General features: G+C 41.1%; 1 protein-coding gene across 1 annotated transcript in view; it reads left to right on the top strand.

Moving 5' to 3' along the window:
- AFF2 (ALF transcription elongation factor 2) overlaps positions 1-20,218 on the top strand; it is a 331,886-nt gene extending 311,668 nt beyond the window's left edge. Inside the window, 8 exon segments of the mRNA XM_070759954.1 lie at positions 1,995-2,131; positions 3,301-3,364; positions 4,310-4,446; positions 6,331-6,402; positions 7,491-7,584; positions 9,035-9,078; positions 18,420-18,634; positions 19,821-20,218. Coding sequence (XP_070616055.1) covers positions 1,995-2,131; positions 3,301-3,364; positions 4,310-4,446; positions 6,331-6,402; positions 7,491-7,584; positions 9,035-9,078; positions 18,420-18,634; positions 19,821-19,942 — 885 coding nt within the window. The 3' untranslated portion in view covers positions 19,943-20,218.
- The last annotated feature ends 983 nt before the right edge of the window (positions 20,219-21,201 follow it).

Raw genomic sequence — 21,201 nt, 5'->3', positions numbered from 1 at the left:
AAAAAAATTAGAGAAGGAATAGAAGAGAGAGTATAGGATAAGATAAATCAAAGAGGGGATGGGAGGAAGATAAAGGGATAGAAGAGAAGATATATGGGATATAGGAGAGACAATAGGACAGGGGTCGGGAGCAACTCTAGTGCACTTATGTACACCCCTTACTGACCTCTTAGGAATCTGGAGAGGTCAACCGTGGACAGTCTTAAGGGTAAAATGTTGGGGGTTAGGGGATGACACTTGGACCAGTTCCCATCCTTATACTAGAGCCATTTGGTTTCCGGACTCATGACATCGGATCAGAATACAGTGGTATCAGGAAACGTATCAGGAAAGACTTCATGAACTCAATCTGTATAGTCTGGAGGACAGAAGGAAAAGGGGGGGACATGATCGAAACATTTAAATATATTAAAGGGTTAAATAAGGTCCAGGAGGGAAGTGTTTTTAAAAGGAAAGTGAACACAAGAACAAGGGGACACAATCTGAAGTTAGTTGGGGGAAAGATCAAAAGCAACATGAGAAAATATTATTTTACTGAAAGAGTAGTAGATCCTTGGAACAAACTTCCAGCAGACGTGGTAGATAAATCCACAGTAACTGAATTTAAACATGCCTGGGATAAACATATATCCATCCTAAGATAAAATACAGAAAATAGTGTAAGGGCAGACTAGATGGACCAGGAGGTCTTTTTCTGCCGTCAGACTTCTATGTTTCTATGTTTCTATGTTTCTATGTACCTCTACTTACGAACTTAATTTGTTCCGTGACCAGGTTCTTAAGCAGAAAAGTTTGTAAGAAGAAGCAATTTTTCCCAGAGGAATTAATGTAAAAGCAAATAATGTGTGTTATTGGGGAAACCACAGGGAGGGTGAAGCCCTGTTTCCTCCCAGGAGATTGCTAGAGAGGCCCCATGGAGGCTTCTCCCACCCTTTTCTGGCCCTGTTTCCTCCCAGGAGATTCCCAGAGAGGCCCCACAGAGGCTTCTCCCCACCTTTTCCGGCCCTTTTTCCTCCCAGGAGATTCCTAGAGAGGCCCCACGGAGGCTTCTCCCTGCCTTTTCTAGCCCTGTTTCCTCCCAGGAGATTCCTAGAGAGGCCCCACGGAGGCTTCTCCCTGCCTTTTCCGGCCCTGTTTCCTCCCAGGAGATTCCTAAAGAGGCCCCACAGAGGCTTCTCCCCACCTTTTCCAGCCGTGTTTCCTCCCAGGAGATTCCTAAGGAGGCCCCACAGAGGCTTCTCCCCACCTTTTCCAGCACTGTTTCCTCCCAGGAGATTCCTAGAGAGGCCCCACGGAGGCTTCTCCCCACCTTTTCCAGTTACAGTTTCGGAGGCTCGGGTTTGTAAGTGGAAAATGGTTCTTGAGAAGGGACAAAAAAAAATCTTGAGCACCTGCTCCTTATCTAGAAAAGTTCGTAAGTAGAGGCCGTCTTAGGTAGAGGTACCACTGTATCTGGCAAGCAGATTCTTTCCCCTATTTCCCTCCCCAAAAACTAAGGTGCATCTTATACTCCGAAAAATACGGTATTTTGGACCGAGCTGACCTTGGTCATGCAAAATTCAAGAGAGGCTGCACAGCCCTGATCTTTAATCTGTGCTTTAACTTCCCTGCTTGTAAAAGGGCAGAGGATTCAGGAGTTATCTTCTCCAGTGGCGGGGCCTCTTGCCGTCGTTTGGCGCCCAGCCTAATCGTCGGATACTTGTGAATCTTTGCTGGTTTTTTGCTGTTTGCCTCCTGTTTTGATTTTAATAACCCACCGATGCTACAAGGCACCCATGCTGACATTGACACCTTGGAAGAAGTGGGTGATAATGACACTGGGCACGGGAGCGGTATTGAGCCGATTGCACTTAATTAATTTGCTGAGCTTGACTTAGCGACATGCAGCCCAAGACAACAAGGAGCAGGATTTTAATTCACGCTTGCATGACGGGACGTGTAAAGGTATTCTCGACACGAAGTCTGAGGCGGCTAATTAAAATTGCTTTCTGCAGGTAGAAGATTTACACGGCAGGCCTTCGAATCCTTTGCTGGAATCCAGCCACCTTGACAACGATCTCTGGTTGGCAAGCGCCACCTTCGCCAATGGGAATCCTGAATTGAGAAGACCCAAGATAACGTTTGATGATATGTTAGTTGCTTATTGGTTGTGATTGTATTCGTATTTTTTCATTGGCTTAGAGCCAATTTTGCATTGCTTGGAGATACTTTAGACTCAGAATGCAGTGATGCAAAAAGGATGTTGAGACTCTAGAAAAAGTGCCGAGAAGAGCAACAAAGATGATTAGGGGATTGGAGGCTAAAACATACGAAGAACGGTTGCAGGAACTGGGCATGGCTAGTTTAATGAAAAGAAAAACCAGGGGGGGACATGATAGCAGTCTTCCAGTATCTCAGCGGTTGCTGCAAAGAAGAAGGAGTCAAGCTATTCTCCAAAGCACCTGAGGGTAGAACAAGAAGCAATGGGTGGAAACTAAACAAGGAGAGAAGCAACTAAGTACTAAGTTATAAAATTGAAAATTATAAAATTAAATGGTGGAAGTTCTTAAGCATAAAACTTATCAGGAAAGACTTCATGAAATCAATCTGTACAGTCTGGGGGACAGAAGGGAAAGGGGGGACACGATCAAAACATTTAAATATCTTGACTCTGGGAAAATGAGGACTTAATGGTAAAATGGCATGGGAGATTGTGATCCCACTGTATAGAGCACTGCTGAGACCCCATTTGGAATACTGTGTCCAGTTCTGGAGACCTCACCTACAAAAAGATATGGATCAAATTGAACGGGTGCAAAGACGGGCTACAAAAATGGTGGAAGGTCTTAAGCATAAAACTTATCAGGAAAGACTCCATGAACTCAATCTGTCTAGTCTGGAGGACAAGAAGGGAAAGGGGGAACATGATGGAAACATTTAAATAGGTTCAAGGGTTAAATAGGGTTCAGGAGGGAAGTGTTTTTAATAGGAAAGTGAACCCGAGAACAAGGGGCCACTATCTGAAGTTGGTTGGAGGAAAGATCAGAAGCAATGTGAGAAAATATTATTTGACTGAAAGAGTAGTAGAGGCTTGGCACAAATTTCCAGCAGAGGTGGTTGGTAAATCCACAGTCACTGAATGTAAACATGCCTGGGATAAACATAGATCCATCCTAAGATAAAATACAGGAAATATTATAAGGGTAGACTAGATGGACCAGGAGGGTTTTTTTCTGCCGTCAATCTTCAATGTTTCTATGTTTCTAAGAGCTAAAATCCCATCCATTGCTTCTTCTGACTGTTGTTGTTGTGTCTTCCTAGGCTTCACAATGCTGATTATTATATGCAAGAAGCCAAAAAACTCAAACATAAGGCAGATGCTCTGGTAAGTGACTCAGTGTCCCTTTCACTCTACCTGGTTGGATGGATGGCTCAGCAGAGAATTCATATGAGTATTGAAATGTATGTGTGAGCCTTATTTTTATTAATTTTGTTATTTGTTTGTTTTGTCAAGTACATATTGGTGGTATATAAAGATACAGTATAATAATATTCATATACATGATACTAGTTAAAAAAGAAACATTAGGACAGGGGACAGAAGGCACACTGGTGCACTTATGCACACCCCTTACTGACCTCTTAGGAATCAGGAGAGGTCGACAGTGGAGAGTCTAATGGCATCGGACCAGAATATCTCCGGGACCGCCTTCTGCCGCACGAATCCCAGCGACCAGTTAGGTCCCACAGAGTTGGCCTTCTCCGGGTCCCATCGACTAAACAATGTCGTCTGGTGGGACCCAGGGGAAGAGCCTTCTCTGTGATGGCCCCAACTCTCTGGAACCAACTCCCCCCAGATATCAGAGTTGCCCCCACCCTCCTTGCCTTTTGCAAGCTCCTTAAAACCCACCTCTGTTGTCAGGCATGGGGGAATTGAAATTTTCCCTTTCCCCTAGGCTTATAGAATTTATACATGGTATGCTTGTATGTATGATTGGTTCTTTAAATTGGGGTTTTTAGATTATTTTTAATATTAGATTTGTTTACATTGTCTTTTTATTGTTGTTAGCCGCCCCGAGTCTTCGGAGAGGGGTGGCATACGAATCTAATAAATAAATAAATAAATAAAATAAAGTTTTGGGGGTTAGGTGATGATACTACAGAGTCTGCTAGTGAATTCCATGCATCAACTACTCCGTTACTAAAGTCGTATTTCCTGCAGTGAGTTTACATTAAGTTTGTATCAGTTGTGTGTTCGTGTGTGTTGAAGGCCAGCCAAAGCGCCGTTTGCTTGGCCTTCAACAAATTAAAAAGAATTTTAATTTTTCAGCTGGAAAAATTTGGCAAAGCGGTGTATTACGCCGACGCGGCGATCTCCTTCATCGAATGTGGGAATGCTATGGAGCGCGATCCATTAGAGGCGAAATCTCCCTACACCATGTACTCCGAGACGGTAGAACTCATCAGGTTAGTGCCTTTTCTGTGATTCTCTATATAATTAGAAGTTGCTTCGTTGCAGGTTTTTAAAAAAAACAATCATTCTGACCTGATTAATGGGTTAGTCCAAGGCATCGTCAAGTCAGAAGCCATCATAATTAGTCCTTTCCGCCATTTTACGAACGGCACGGAAAATTTATAATTGATGGGCCCTGTTCTTATAAATTAGCCCTGTTAGGGGATAATAAGGGTGTTGTATAATTTGCAATATTCGTATAATTAAAATTGAAATGCAGTGGATGGCAGTTAAAGCATCATAATTTCAGCGCTGGGCTGTCACATTTATCTCGGAAAGGGTTAGTTTGATCATTCCAAATATTAAAGGGAGGCCGTTGAGGTCTCGGTTATAAATCCTGCCTTTTTTAGAGTTTATCAATTAGCCGTAAAATAATTGCCCCAGAATGAATTTTGGCAGATAAGGGCTTCAGCATGTAAACATTTGCTTAGATAGGACCAGAAAGGAAGAGGGAAGAGAAAAAACGCATCCCATTTATAGTCAATAAGACTGTTTGTATATTTATTTACTGAAAATATCTGTATAGTGTCACCAAGCAGAAAGTTCCCTCCAAACTTGGCAACTTTATTTTTTTTTATTTTTTTTAAATCTCTTTATTAATTTTTCTTATGTCATTCCCATCACATATTATTTTGAATTACAGATTATACATATTCTCAGAATTCCCCAGCCAACATAGCTCAAAAGGAGCTTCCATAACCAGCATATCATAACAGTGAGGGGTGTGACAGCACACTAGTGTGATCAACACACTGCCATTCACCTACACTCCACTCTTTCCTGGTAAATGAAGTTGCCAGAATACCTTAAAACTTTCTTATGCAACAATGAACTCTATTACTTATCCTTAATGCAAGCGCTGTGAGATTGCATTAAGGCTCAGGACAATGGTTTTTATGGGATGGTGATTTGATTTTCAGAAGGCAGAGTGTGTAGGGGAGATGAGAGTGAAAGACTCCAGAGAAGTGAGGGTGAAGATAGATAAAGGTGATAGATGGGGGGAGGGGGAGAGAGGGAGGAAGGCAGGGAGGGAGAGAGAATGTGAGAGAGAGTGGGGGGAGAGGGATAGGGAGAGTTGATGGATGGATGGATGGATGGATATGATAGATATAGACAGATAGATAGGTAGGTAGATAGATAGATAGGGATAATAGATGGATGGATAGATTAGATAGATAGATAGATAGATAGATAGATAGATAGATAGATAGATAGATAGATAGATAGATGATAGATAGATAGATAGATAGATAGATAGATAGATAGATAGATAGATAGATAGATAGATAGGGATAATAGATGGATGGATAGATTAGATAGATAGATAGATAGATAGATAGATAGATAGATAGAGAGAGAGAGAGAGAGAGAGAGAGAGAGAGATGGATGGATGAAACATGACAGACAGACAGACAGATCAGGATGAGAAGCAATGGATGGAAACTAACCAAGGAGAGAAGCAACATTGAATTGAGGAGAAACTTCCTAACAGTGAGGACAATTAACCAGTGGAAAAGAAGTTGCCTTCAGAAGTGGTGGGTGCTTCTTCATTGGACGCTTTTCACAGATTGGAAGGTTTCTTGTCTGAAATGCTACAGGGGCTCCTTGCTTGAGCAGGGGGTTGGACTAGAAGACCTCCAAGGTCCCTTTCCAACTCTATTCTGACTGACTGCAGGTACTGTATTTCTCATGCTATGTTTATCAAATAATGTAGCAGCTGCTCATGGATGCCCTGCCACTTGCTTACAACTCTGAGATCCTTAAGTTGTGTCTGTGGGTACCACCGTTGATCCTTGACGTCACCTGTTCAACCTCTCATCCTCCATCTCTCTTTGAAGGTATGCCATGAGACTTAAGAACTTCACGGGGTCTTCCGCCACGGAAGGAGACAAGAAACTTGCAGTTCTCTGGTGAGACGTCGTCCTCCTTTCTCAATTGTCTTGTTACTAAAGTTGAGAAGATCAGAATTGAGTCTTCTGCCTTCTCTCGCTTCCCTTGATATTGCTTGCCGTTTCTTCCTCCTCTTCCTCCTCTGTCCTTCTCCCCTGGGACTCCCTTCATCTGCCTCTTCCTCACTCTTTTCCTTACAAGCAGTCCTCTACTTGCAACTAGATTTGGGAGTAGAATCTCTGTTGCTAAGCAGGACAGTGACCAAGGGAGTCCTTGGAAATGGTTACTTTCACAGTTCTTAAGCCAATCACTACATTCATTGAGTTAAGCCATGGTTGGTAAGTGGGTAACTAGGTTTCCCACTAACTTTGTTTGCCAGAAGCCAGCTAAGGTCATGAATTACGATCATATATGACCCCTGGATGTTGCACATTGTAAATACAAGGCAGTTGCCAAATGCTCAAATTTGGATCACCTGGAATAGTTGTAAATGTGAGGACTTGTTGTAAGTCACTTTGGTAACTTCAGTCATTAAAAATAACTATAAACAAGTGGTTGTAAGTCGAGAAATGTCTGTATTCATGTGGCTCTCTTGTAACTTTTTTCTTTTATTGCCTTTCTTTCTTTCTTTCTTTCTTTCTTTCTCTTTCCTTCCTTTTTTCCATTCCTTCCTTCCTTTCTTCCATTTGTTTATTTGTTCGTTCCTTTTTTCTTCTTTCTTTCTTTTTTCCTTCCTTCCTTCTTTCCTTCCTTTCCTTTCCCTTCCTTTCTTTCTCCTTCCTTTTTTCCATTCCTTCCTTCATTTCTTCCATTTGTTTGTTCTTTCTTTCTTTCTTTTCTTCCTTCTTTCCTTTCCTTCCTTTCCCTTTCTTTTTTCTTTCCTTTCTTTCTTCCTTCCTTTCTTCCTTCCCTCCCTCTCTTTCTCTCTTTCTTTCTTCCCCTATATTGTCTCTTGTCTCTTTGTAAACACTTGTAATTAAAAAAAATCATTTTCAAAATAGGTCAGTACTAACCCAATGTACTTTTCTACTGCGGTTGATGCCCGCAGATCATATCTTTGGGAAATATCATAAAGTCTGTGTTTGTCTGTGTTTCCCAATTACTATAGCTACCGCTGCTTATCCCTTCTCTATCTGAGGATGTTTAAACTGAAGAAGGATCATGCAATGAAGTATTCCAGATCCTTGATGGAATATTTTAAGGTGAATGACATTGAATTGCTTTTAATGCAGAAAGGGAGAGAGAAGGAGGGGGAGAGGGAGGGAGGGGGAGAGAGAGAGACTGTGTTTTTGCAGCTGGGACACAACAGTTTGTTACCGCATATAGCCACCAAAGGGTGAAACCACACAGAAGCCTTGTTATTAAGGGTTTGGGAGGGAAGAGGGATAGGAGAGAATGAAGTGGAGATCCCTTAAAAGAAATCATTCCCCAAAGACAAATAAAGGATGACTTTGGATACAAGATTTATTTTTATTTTTATTTCTTTGCAAAAATACTTTTCTCTCCCAAAACTTACCGTATTTTTCAGAGTATAAGACGCGCCTTAGTTTTTGGGGAGGAAAATAGGGAAAAGAATCTGCTTCCCAGGTATTCATCTGGCTAGCGTCATTAGCATGGTCAGCTTCAACATATTATTGTATCCCCTGATTAGGGCTTTTTAAAAAACTTTATTCAGAGAGAGTAACAATGAAAGAGCTTGCAAGCCAGTAAGAGCTGGGAACATTGTTAGCACCTGAAAAGAAACATTTGGAGCTAGCAGAATAATGGAAAAAACCCTGGAAAGTCTTAGGGCTTGGAAACATTCTTTGCAGAGAGTAACAATGAAAGAGCTTGCAAATGGGTAAGAGCTGGGAACATCGTTAGCACCTGGTTAGGTCTGGAAAGAAACATTGGAGCAAGTAGAGCAATAAAAAAACCTACAAAGACAGGGTTTGGAAAACATAGCTTGGCAGAGAGTAACAGTGAAAGAGCTTGCAAGCCAGTAAGAGCTGGGAACAATGTTAGCACCTGGTTAGGTCTGGAAAGAAACATTGGAGCAAGTTAGAACAATGGGAGAGAAAAACCCTGCAAAGACTTAGAGCTTGGAAAACATTTTTTGCACAGAGTAACAATGAAAGAACCTGCAAGGTAAGAGCTGAAAAGATTGTTAGCAGCTAGTTAGGGCTGGGGGGAAAAGCTACATTCAGAATATAAGATGCACCCAAATTATCAACCTCTTTTAGGGAGGAAAAAGTTGCATCTTATTCTCCGAAAAATACGGTACTTTAAGGCCTCCACCACAAAGTTTGGCTCCAGAATTTTTACAAAGGGGATGTAGGGGTGTATTCTGTTTAATTGTCCCTCAGGACAGAAAGTGCCACCCTATTAGTGATGTTTCACGTGGCCACTTTTGCAAAACATACATGTACTCTCACACACACTATGTGTGTGTGCCAGTGCATGCGTGTTTTGCAAAAGTCTTTGTGTTGTGTGTGTAAATATATTGCCATAGTTACCTAATTCTGTGAAACATTCATATTTGCGCTCAAGGGTTATGAAAGGTAACACACACACTTTGGATTTTAAAAAATGCAAACAATTATTTGATTTGCTAAAGCTGTTCTATGCCTTCTTCATTAGCTCTATCTCTCTTTCTTTCTCTCTTTTCATCAGAATTCATCCAAAGTTTCACAGGCCCCTTCTCCTTGGGGAGGCAAGTAAGTATCCTTCCTTCCTGGAGGGGAATTGTAAAATGGGATATTGGGAAGAGGTTGCTTGGTCAACGAAAATTGGTTGTTAAATTAGGTTTAATGTTCCATGGGCTGAGGTTTGAGAAGGTTTATGTAGAGAGATGGATCACACATTCTCCTCCAACCCAATTGAAAACCCTAAAGAAGTTGGTTAGAAAGAGCCACAGCATTCCAGTAGAACAAATAATAATAATAATAATAATAATAATAATAATAATAATAATAACAACAACAACAATAACAACAATAACAACAATAATAACAACAACAAAATAACAACAATAACAACAACAAAATAACAATAGCAATAACAATAACAACAACAATAATAAATTATAATTATTATTATTAATAATAATATATCACACTGTCCTAGATTCAATTCAATTCAATTCAATTTATTAGATTTGTATGCCGCCCCTCTCCGAAGACTCAGGGCGGCTCACAACAGTAATAAGAAACAGTGTAACAATGGAACAAATCTAATAATAAAAATTATATAAAACCCCCCAACAATTAAAAACCATACAACACATACATACCAAACATAAAAATAAAAGAAAGCCTGGGGGAGATGTTTAGTTCCCCCATGCCTGGTGATAAAGTTGGGTCTTGAGAAACGTGCGAAAGACAAGGAGGGTGGGGGCCGTTCTAATCTCCGGGGGGAGTTGATTCCAGAGGGCCAGGGCCGCCACAGAGAAGGCTCTTCCCCTTGGGCCTGCCAAACAACATTGTTTGGTCGATGGGACCCGGAGAAGGCCAACTCTGTGATGCTTGGGAAGTGTTTGACTTGTGATATGGTGATACAAAATCCAGCATATAAATCTTGTTTGCTGTGTATTACTGTTTTTGTGAATACAATAATAATAATAACAAAAAACAACAATAATAACAACAACAGCAGCAGCAGCAAAGTTGGAAGGGGCCTTGGAGGTCTTCTAGTCCAACCCTCTGCTTGGGCAGGAAACCCTACACTATTTCCGACAAATGGCTATCCAACATCATCTTAAAAACTTCCAAAGTTGGAACATTCACAACTTCTGGAGGCAAGCTGTTCCACTGGCTATTTTTTCTAAGAAAAGCTTAAGATCAAATTTAATGTCTCTATTTCCCCACCAATGGTGATTTGTTCAGTAATCAAAGCCAACCGTTGTTGAATGGATATGCGATAACCGGTGTTACTAAACTGGAAGCATTATGGAACTCAAAGAAGAGCATCTAACATCTGCTCTAATTCAGTGCAAAGGTCGCTGATTTCAACACCTGAAGCTCGATTTTATTAACCGCATAGACATTTGGATGCTGTGCCACTTGCACTTATTGTCAGGCGCGTGTTGAGATCACCCGAGCTGAACGCAGCCTGTCTACCATGAATAACGTGCCACCAGGAGTTGTGTCTCCGACCATAAAGAATAGGAGGCGTTGTCACAACAGAGTCATCCATCATGCAGGGCAGGCATTGATACAGACAGAGAAGGGAACCACGGTAAGGTACGAAGGACGACTTGTTTTCCATCCTTGATGGCGTTCCCTTGAACCCTGGGCCAAGGATGCCTCGTGGGGAAAGCAGGTGAGGAGGATGAAGACGTTGCTCCATCAGAACTCTTGAGATTATATGGACCTGGTGCAGAGCGACCTTGCGTGTTGACTGAGATGTTTCATCTCCCGAAGTGGAACGCAACACAGCTGCCATGGTGCAGTGCTTAGAGTGCAATACTGCAGGCTCCTCCTGCTGGCTGCTTGCAAATTTGACAGTCCAAATCTCACCAGGCTTAAGGTTGGACTCAACCTTCCATCCTTCCAAGGTGGGTCAAATGAGGACCCAGATTGTTGGGGGCAAAAGGCTGACTCTATAAACCGCTTAGAGAGGGCTGGAAAACATGGTCAATAAAGTGGTACAGTGTTCCCTCGATTTTCGCGGGTTCAAACTTCGCGAAAAGTCTATACCACGGTTTTTCAAAAATATTAATTAAAAAATACTTCATGGTTTTTTTTCCTTATACCACGGTTTTTTCCCACCCGATGACATCATATGTCATTGCCAAACTTTTGTTTGCCTTTAATAAATGTTTTTTTTAATAAACTTTAATAAATAAACAGGGTGAGTAATATTCTGAATGGTTGCTAAGGGAATGGGAAATTGCAATTTAGGGGTTTAAAGTGCTTAAGGGAAGGTTTGTGATACTGTTCATAGCCAAAAATAGTGTATTTACTTCCTCATCTCTACTTCGCGGAAATTCGACTTTTGCGGGCGGTCTCGGAACACATCTCCCGCGGAAATCGAGGGAACACTGTATATATGCTGTACTGCAGGCCACTGAAGCTGACTGTAGATCTGAAGGTCAGCGGTTCAAATCTCATCACCGGCTCAAGGTTGACTCAGCCTTCCATCCTTCCGTGGTGGGTCAAATGAAGACCCGGATGGTGGGGGCAATAGGCTGGCTCTGTGAAAAAGTGCTATTGCTAACATGTTGTAAGCCGCCCTGACTCTAAGGAGAAGGGCGGCATAAAAATCGAATAAATAAATAAATAAAATAAATATATCTAAGTGCTATTGCACTTATTATCTTCTCCTTCCTTGCTTCCTTCCTTCTCTTTTTCCTTCCCGTTCCTTCTTTCCTTCCTTCCTTCCTTCTTTTCCTCCCTCCCTTCTTTCATTTTATTCTTTCTTACCTTCCCCTTCCTTCCTTCCTTCCTTCCTTCCTTCCTTCCTTCACTCCTTCCTTAACTGCTTCCCTCCCTCCCTCTTATTTCCTTTCTCATCCTTTATTGGCCAAGCATGATTGGACACACACGGAATTTGTCTTGGTGCATATGCTCTCAGTGTATATAAAAGAAAAAGATACGTTTGTCAAGAATCACGAGGTACGACACTTAATGATCGCCATAAGGGTCAAATAAGCAATGAAGAAACAATCAATATTAATAAAAATCTTAAGGATCCAAGCAACAAGTTACAGTCATACAGTCCTAAATAGGAGGAAATGGGTGATAGGAATGATGAGAAAAACTAGTAGTAATAGTAGTGCAGTCTTAGTAAATAGTTTGACAGTGTTGAGGGAATTATTTGTTTAGCAGAGTGATGGCATTCTTGTGTCTAGTTGTCTTGGTGTGCAGTGCTCTTTAGCAACGTTTTGAGGGTAGGAGTTGAAACACTTTATGTCCAGGATGCAAGAGGTCAGTCAATATTTTCACAGCCTTTTTTTTTACTCCTGCAATCTCCATGTCCTCAATGGAAGGCAGGTGGGCAGCAATTGTTTTTTTCTGAAGTTCTGATTCTCCTCTGAAATCTGTGTTGGTCCTGTTGGGTTGCAGAACCAAACCAGACAGTGATAGAGGTGCAGATGACAGACTCAATGATTCCTCTGCAGAACCGTATCAGCAGCTCCTTGGGCAGTTTGAGCTTCCTGAGTTGGCGCAGAAAGAACATCCTTTGTTGTGCTTTTTTGATGATGTTTGGGAAAAAACTGTTTTTGTATCTTGTTGTCTTGGTGTGCAGTGCTCTGGAGCGACGTTTTGAGGGCAGGAGTTGAAACAGTTTATGTCCAGGATGCGAGGGGTCAGTCAATATTTTCACTGCCCTCTTTTTGACTTGTGCAACAAAGGTAAATGAAGTCCACTATTGGTCTCAACATCTTTTTTACATCATGGCAACCGAAATTGGATGTCGTATTCCAAGTGTGGCTTTACCAAGACATTATAAAATGGCTCATTAACACTTCACATGATCTTGATGCTATCCCTCTATCCAGTGGATAAATCAAGTACCTCTGAAATCAAATTCACATTATATGAATTTTTTGGAATTTTGATCAGCTTCAAATGCTTTTTTAAAGGGTTACTGAAGTCTGGCTTGAATGTAAAATTCCGCTTAGGGGCAGCTATCCCATAGTACTCTGAGCTGGCAGGTGTTTTCCTAATTGTTGGTGTTTAAAAGAAAACACACGTGGGAGGATTAGTGAGCACCATGTAGGTAACTGCGAAGTGTTTTCTGTGAAGATAACTTCATAGAAAACACTATCCTGGTGATTTGATGCCAAAGAATTTAAAAGCCCTGAGAATGCCTGCAGAAGTGTAGGATTAATGCTGTATGTGATGCCTTCTACCACCCAGGAAGAGGGATTAAGAACAGTTTATAGAGAAAGGGGCTAAGCTATTATAGAAAAATTGTATTTTTCTCCCCATCAATTATTAGTCAATAATTCAGGCTGTTTCCTAAATGAGGTAAAGACAGGAAAGAAAGAAGGAGGAAGGAAGGAGGGAGGGAGGGAGAGAAGGAAGGAAGGGGAAGGTAAGAAAGAAGAATAAAATGAAACAAGGGAGGGAGGAAAAGAAGGAAGGAAAGAAGGAAAGGGAAGGGAAAAAGAAGAATAAGGAAGGAAGGAAGGAAGGAAGGAAGGAAGGAAGGAAGGAAGGAAGGAAGGAAGGAAGGAAACATCACTTTGTTTCCTGGCTATAGGTAGCCTTGAATCATGATCTCTCCAGTCATTTATTTATTTTATTTATTTTTTATTTATTTTGTCCAATACACAGTGAGAGTTTTAGTGGGTATATATATATATAGCTGAAGGGATTGGATACTGTAGCCTAGAGGATAATTCTCTGCCTTACAAGGCAAAGGTTGTAGGTTCAAGTCCCAGTGGGTATGGCTAGCTGATGAGGCCAAAATAAGGCTGAAATAGATCTATCCTAGTCTCCCTTAATTTTCAAATTCAGCAAAAAAAAACATGTGACGTATATATGTATATATCTATATACACATAGTAAAATACATGATGAAGGTTATAGAGGAGATACTCATAGTAAAATATATCTAAGAAAGAATAGAAAATAAGATATAGGAATAGAACTTATCAATGAAAGAATAGAAGAAGAGATATAGGAATAGAAGAAAGGTATAGGAGATACAGGAGAGCAATAGGACAGGGGATGGAAGGCACTCTAGGGCACTTGTACTTGCCCCTTACTGACCTCTTAGGAATCTGGATAGGTCAACCATAGATAATCTAAGGGTAAAGTGTTGGGGGTTTGGGGATGACGCTATGGAGTCCGGTAATGAGTTCCATGCTTCGACAACTCGGTTACTGAAGTCATATTTTTTACAGTCAAGTTTAGACCAACACCCACAAGAGACAAGTGACTTCAGTCTCCTCCTCACCTCACATCAACCTGTGGTACCAGTTTCAGTGGGGAAGCAACGTTTGTGATACTACCCAAAAGTGGTAGATGGAAGAACATCCTACCAATAATCATCACCATGGTCAATAGTCAATGGAACAAAATGAGACCTATTAACAGGTCCCAACGTACTGCTATTTTTAACTCTTTGCTGAATTGGCCAATTAAAACTCGAACTGAGTTGGTACAGATTAAATGCCAACTCCATATATTGATACTAAGCTAGACTGAAAAAATCATGGATACTTTAGAGAAGAGACTACATGCTACGTGATTAGCATGAATATTTTGACCCCTTCTGTCCTGCTGTCTTTCTTCACTGTCCATCCTCATCATCTATATTAACAGAGGGATAGAATCAAGATCACATGAAATGTTAATATCAGTTTATAAAGCCTTGGTAAGGCCACACTTGGAATACTGCATTCAGTTTTGGTTGCCATGATGCAAAAAGGATGTTGAGACTCTAGAAAAATTGCAGAGAAGAGCAACAAAGATGATTAGGGGACTGGAGGCTAAAACATACAAAGAATGATTGCAGGAACTGGGCATGGTTAGTTTAATGAAAAGGAGGACCAGGGGAGACATGATAGCGGTCTTCCAGTATACAGGAAGTAGGGTAGGGCAGATCATGAGATCTTTTTCTGCCGTCAATCTTCTATGTTTCTATGTAACAAATAGAAGGACCAGGGGAGACATGATAGCAGTCTTCCAGTATCTCAGGGGTCACCACAAAGAAGAGGGAGTCCAGCTATTCTCCAAAGCACCTGAGGGTAGGACAAGAAGCAATGGGTGGACACTAAACAAGGAGAGAAGCAACTTAGAACTAAGGAGAAAATTTCTGATAGTTCCAGCAATTGATCAGTGGAACATCTTGCCTCCAGAAGTTGTGGGTGTTCCAACGCTGGACATTTTTAAGATGTTGGGTAACCATTTGTCTCCAATGGTGTAGGGTTTCCTGCAAGGGGTTGGACTAGAAGACCTCTGAGGTCCCTTCCAACTCTGTTATTCTATTTTATTCTAGGAAATAGTATAAGAACAGACTAGATGGACCATGTGGTCTTTCCCTGTTTCTATCTATTTGCACCAAAGACAAATTCCTTGTGTGTCCAATCATAATAAAGAATTCTATTCTTCTATTCTATTCTATTCTATTCTATTCTACTCTTCTCTTCTCTACTCCACTCCACTCCACTTTACTCTATTCTATTCTATTCTATCTTCATCATAGTTTGACATTAATCCTATCAGATTTCACACCAGCTTTCTGAAGTAGACTGTTGCATTCCAAAAAAAATTGGGGAGGGGGTTAACATTAGCAAGAGACAGATGCTAACTATTCAATCTGAAAAAAATGAAATGAAATGAAATGGCTGACAGGAATTGCACTTGTCACAATATCCAGCAGATTAATTGTCAAGCACAATGGAATAATGTTAATAAAATATGCAAATTCGATACAGCCTTTGGGCTCACGATTGGCTTCCGTAGGGAATCTTAGGGGATCTAAGAGCATATTGCCTAGCTGGATTCTTTTTTAATTTAACAGCCTGAAAATAATCTTCGCAGCGTGAAGGGAAATTTGAAAGACTTTTAAGTGGAGGGGGAAACCCCCGAATCGTTTTAGTTTGTCCTACTTCGCTTTGATGTTTATTAGTCAACCAACCATAGCGAGTAAACAAATCCGACTGAAGACAGCAGTTAATCAAAGATTTCTCTTTGGAACACTGCCCCTAAATCACTTTGGAGCTAAAAGATAGGAATTGAGAGCAATTGCACATTTATTTGTTTAAAAGGTGCTGAGGACATCTTGAAACTATGCTGAGTAAGAAGAATGCTTCTCCCCGAGTAGGTAGATAGAATTCTTTATTGGCCAAGTGTGTTGGACACACAAGGAATTTGTCTTTGGTGCAGATGCTCTCAGTTTACATAACATAAAATATACATTTGTCAAGAATAGAATAGAATAGAATAGAACAGAACTGAACATTATAGAATAGAATAGAATTCTTTATTGGCCAAGTGTGATTGGACACACAAGGAATTTGTCTTTGGGGCAGATGCTCTCAGTGTACATAAAATAAAATATACATTTGTCGAGAATACAATAGAACAGAACAGAACATTATAGAATAGAATAGAATTCTTTATTCGCCAAGTGTGATTGGACACACAAGGAATTTGTCTTTGGGGCAGATGCTCTCAGTGTACATAATAGAAAAAGATACATTTGTCAAGAATCAGGAGGTACAACACTTAATGATTGTCATAGGGGTCACATAAACAGTGAGGAAACAATCAATATTAATAAAAATCTTAAGGATACAAGCAACAAGTTACAATCATATAGTCATTGGTGGGAGGAAATGGGTGATAGGAATGGTTATGAAAAAACTAGTAGTAATAGTAGTGCAGATTTAGTGAATAGTTTGACAGTAGTGAAGGAATTATTTCTTTAGCAGAATGATGGCGTTCTTGTGACTAGTTGTCTTGGACTAGTTGTAGAGACGTTTTGAGGGTAGGAGTTGAAACACTTTATGTCCAGGATGCGAGAGGTCAGTCAATATTTTCACAGCCTTTTTTTTTACTCCTGCAATATACAGGTCCTCAATGGAAGCAGGTTGGCAGCAATTGTTATTTTCTGAAATTCTGATTCTCCTCTGAAGTCTATGTCGGTCTTGTTGGGTTGAAGAACCAAACCAGACAGTGATAGAGGTGCAGATGACAGACTCAATGATTCCTCGGTAGAACCGTATCAGCAGCTCCTTGGACAGTTTGAGCTTCCTGAGTTGGTGCAGAAAGAACATTCTTTGTTGTGCTTTTTTGATGACGTTTTTGATGTTAGGTGACCATTTTAGGTCTTGAGATATGATAGAACCTAGGAATTTGAAGGTCTCTACTGTTGATACTGTGTTGTCTAGTATTATGAGAGGTGGAGGGATGGGGGGTTACTACCACCATTTCTATGGTTTTGAGTGTGTTCAATTCTAGATTGTTCTGGTCGCACTAGGAAATGACCATTATAATGTTCTACTGTGGCAGGCCAAAATCTCGAACTCCAAATGATAGCTTCGGCCTGATGTAAGGACTCTCCGCTTAGACTTGTTTGATCGAGCTGGCTGGATTCACAACCAGAGGTGCGATAGAAATCAAACCAACCAACTGCTACAAGAATTACGTATGCCCAAAACTGGAAAAGCCAAGAAATCCCGTCAGAAAAGCAAATAATAGAAAAAAATCTATAGATGCGCAGAGATGGACAAGATGACAAGAGATATCAAAGGCATGAAAGCAGATGAAAAAACAAACTTTGGGATAAATGGTACAACTGGATTGAGAAGAGGAAAATGTAAACAGATGACGAGAGATCAAAACATATTTGGATAATAACAGATGAAACATACAAATACTAAAGTTTAATAAGTTAAATTCGTTTTATTTCTTTACTGATGAAAGTAACTAATCAAATTTGATTCAGAAATGGGTCATGATCTGCATATGTATATGTTTTTTTTCTTTTTATTATATTGGAAACTCTAAATAAAGTTTTTTAAAAAGAAAAGAAATCAAACCAACCAGGTCTTTATCTGCATTGGTTGCCGATCAGTTTCCGGTCACAATTCAAAGTGTTGGTTATGACCTATAAAGCCCTTCATGGCACCAGACCAGATTATCTCAGAGAATACCTTCTGCTGCACGAATCCCAGTGAGCAGTTAGGTCCCACAGAATGGGCCTTCTCCGGGTCACGTCAACAAAACAATGCCGCTTGGCGGGACCCAGGGGAAGAGCCTTCTCTGTGGCGGCCCCGGCCCTCTGGAACCAACTCCCCCCAGAGATTAGAATTGCCCCCACCCTCATTGCCTTTCGTAAGCTTCTTAAAAGCCACCTCTGCCGCCAGGCATGGGGGAATTGAGATGCTCTTTCCCCCTGGGCCTTTACAATTTCATGTATGGCATGTCTGTATGTATGTTTGGTTTTTGATATTAATGGGTTTTTAATCTTTTTTAGTATTTATTGGATTATTATTGTACATTGTTTTATTATTGCTGTTAGCCACCCCGAGTCTCCAGAGAGGGGCGGCATACAAATACAAATCCAATAGATAAATAAATAAATATCCTTTTCCCAGGAGCACAGAAACCCCCTCCCCTATGTCTCTGAGCCCCTCGCCCATCAGCAGCCTTGGAAGCACCACGAGCACGACGGGCTCCTCTTCGGTGGGCACTGTCAGCATCCCCCAACGGATCCACCACATGGCCGCCAGTCACGTCAACATCACCAACAACGTCTTGCGGAGCTATGAACATTGGGACATGGCCGACAAACTGACGAAAGAAAACAAAGGTATCCCCTCCCTCTGCTTGGATAATGAGTAGAGGCAGCATCTCTTATCTTGCAGGTTAATAGAAGATGCTGGTTCGCTGATCCCCTTTGTTACTCTTGGTGGTAAAGCAGTCATGGTTACCCATAAATGCCTTAATCATTTACTCTTCACCAAAGTGGGGGGAGTCAGTGATTGGCTGCTGCCCCCACAGAAGGGATAGACAGACAGACAGATAGACAGATAATAGGAAGGTGGGCACATGATGGAAAAATAGATAGCAATAGACCAATAGATGATAGATGGATGGATGGATGGATGGATGGATGGATGGATGGATGGATGGATGGATGGACACTGCTGCCCCCACCATAGTTCCCTCTAAGCTGAGCAGTGAGCAATCGCTCACTTAAAAATCATCATCAACTCAGAGTTTTCCAAACCTGCCCAGAAGCCGAGAGGGAAATTTTATTATTATTTCTGTGCCGCCCAGTCCTGAAGGGACTGCCGCTCAGACACTATACTTTTCCGCTCACCCCCCAAAAAAATTAGAGAGAACACTGGCCCCCACGGTAGGAATAGGTAGGTAGGTAGGTAGATAGATAGATAGATAGATAGATAGATAGATAGATAGATAGATAGATAGATAGATAGATAGATAGATAGATAGATATGGTAGGTAGGTAGGTAGGTATGTAGGTAGTTGTTTTCATAGATTTTCACGGGTACATGTATGTAGATTGTTCTGAGTTCGGGTTTTACCCCGTGTAATATTTTGAGTATCTATGTGACGTTTCAGTGAAATCACATTCACCATCATCAGGCTGAAGTTATAAGCTTCAGTTATAGATAGATAGATAGATAGATAGATAGATAGATAGATAGATAGATAGATAGATAGATAGATAGATAGATAGATAGATAGATAGATAGATACTGTAGATAGATAGATAGATAGATAGATAGATAGATAGATAGATAGACAGACAGACAGACAGACAGACAGACAGACAGACAGACAGACAGACAGACAGACAGATAGATATAGATGACAGATATATAAATAGATGACAGATGGAAGATGGATAATGGATGGAGAGAGAGAGAGGAGAAAATTGGGAGCATAGAAAGCTAACCAATAAATTCCATGCCACTTATTTTGGGACTTCTGTAGATGAACATAACATAACACTTCTTCCTGTTTTCCAGAGTTCTTCATAGACTTGGACTTGGTGATGGGTCCATTGACACAACACAGCAGTATGACCAACCTGGTCCGTTACATTCGTCAAGGACTCCATTGGCTTCGCACTGAAGCACACTTGTTGTAGTGATGTCCATGCCTCCCCCGTCACAACTCCATCCCGTTTCCTTCATCGGCACCCACGTGATCTCCGATGGACAGCCACTTCCTCCTGTAATCGTATCCATAGAGTTTAATTTTCTTGCCGTCTCTCTTTCTGTCTTATACAAAACACGAACTATTCTATCTGTCCGAAGTGGAATTGCCATAAATGGAAAATGTAGCTTCCAAGCAGGGTACGTGTTCCTCGTGTTGAACCCGCGTCGGTTATTTCCTCGGTCTACGGACTTCTAGATCCTGCCAATAGTGCCATCTGTCACCTACAGAATGGTCGTTCCCTGCAGTATTGCACTTTGACCCAGAAGTATATCTGGGGAGAAAAGGGTTAAGAACATTTTGAGGGGCCCGTTCCGAAAGTTCTCATGCCTGCCAATCAATGTAGAGGAACACCTCCTTCCCAACCCAATGTTGTTCTTCTGAGACAAACCATCCCTATTCTCATCTTAGCCCTGACGTGTTACTTGACAAGAAGGTCGTTGTTACAATCGGAGACGTGTGGTCCTTATACGAGGGTCACGTCAAGCATTTCCATGCTTCCATAGATCCCGACACGCACATACACATGTATGACAAAAGACTTTGGGAGATCTCTACAGAAAGGCCAGTAAGCTGCCAACGTTTTGTAATTCTGCTTTGTGAATCTCCATTGTTGAGGGACTACAACCATGCCCTTTTAAAATCTATTTTGCAGCCATGGAAATCTTTTAAAATGAAAAAGGTATCCAACAATCCTGTAGGACTCATCCTTATCTCTCTCTCTTTCTCTCTCTCTCTCTAATCTAAAAAAAATTAAGGATGATTTTTTTTTGTTATTTTAAATATGTGGGGCATCTCCACGAATTAGATTTAACTACGGTGCAAGGTAATCTTATTTAATTGACCCATTTGTGAGTGGAGGATGTCCATTAGATGCAACCGTAATTACCGCAGCAACGGATTTCAGGATGGAAATGAGGCCAACTGTGGGAAGATTGTCCTTACGTGAGTGAAGCTGCAATGTTATGCAAATGACATGCGTTGACCCTCATTGCCTCATTTGCATAAGGATATTGTCATGGCTCAAAGATAGGTTGAAATTGTCTCCTCTAGACTTCTTGGCAAAGGGTGGGCTTGCGAGCTGTTTCAGAGGGGTGTCTAAACAAAACATATTTCGTATCCAGAGTCTTGTCTGCTAAATCATTTTCTGAAAGCAAGGTTTCACTGTAGCCCAACATGTGTTGGCTGGGA

The sequence above is a fragment of the Erythrolamprus reginae genome, chromosome 8 (genome assembly GCF_031021105.1).
Source record: "Erythrolamprus reginae isolate rEryReg1 chromosome 8, rEryReg1.hap1, whole genome shotgun sequence".
In the NCBI taxonomy this organism is placed as follows: Eukaryota; Metazoa; Chordata; class Lepidosauria; order Squamata; family Dipsadidae; genus Erythrolamprus; species Erythrolamprus reginae.
The sequence above is the reverse complement of the archived record's forward strand: the minus strand, read 5'-3'. Positions and strand labels throughout refer to the sequence as shown.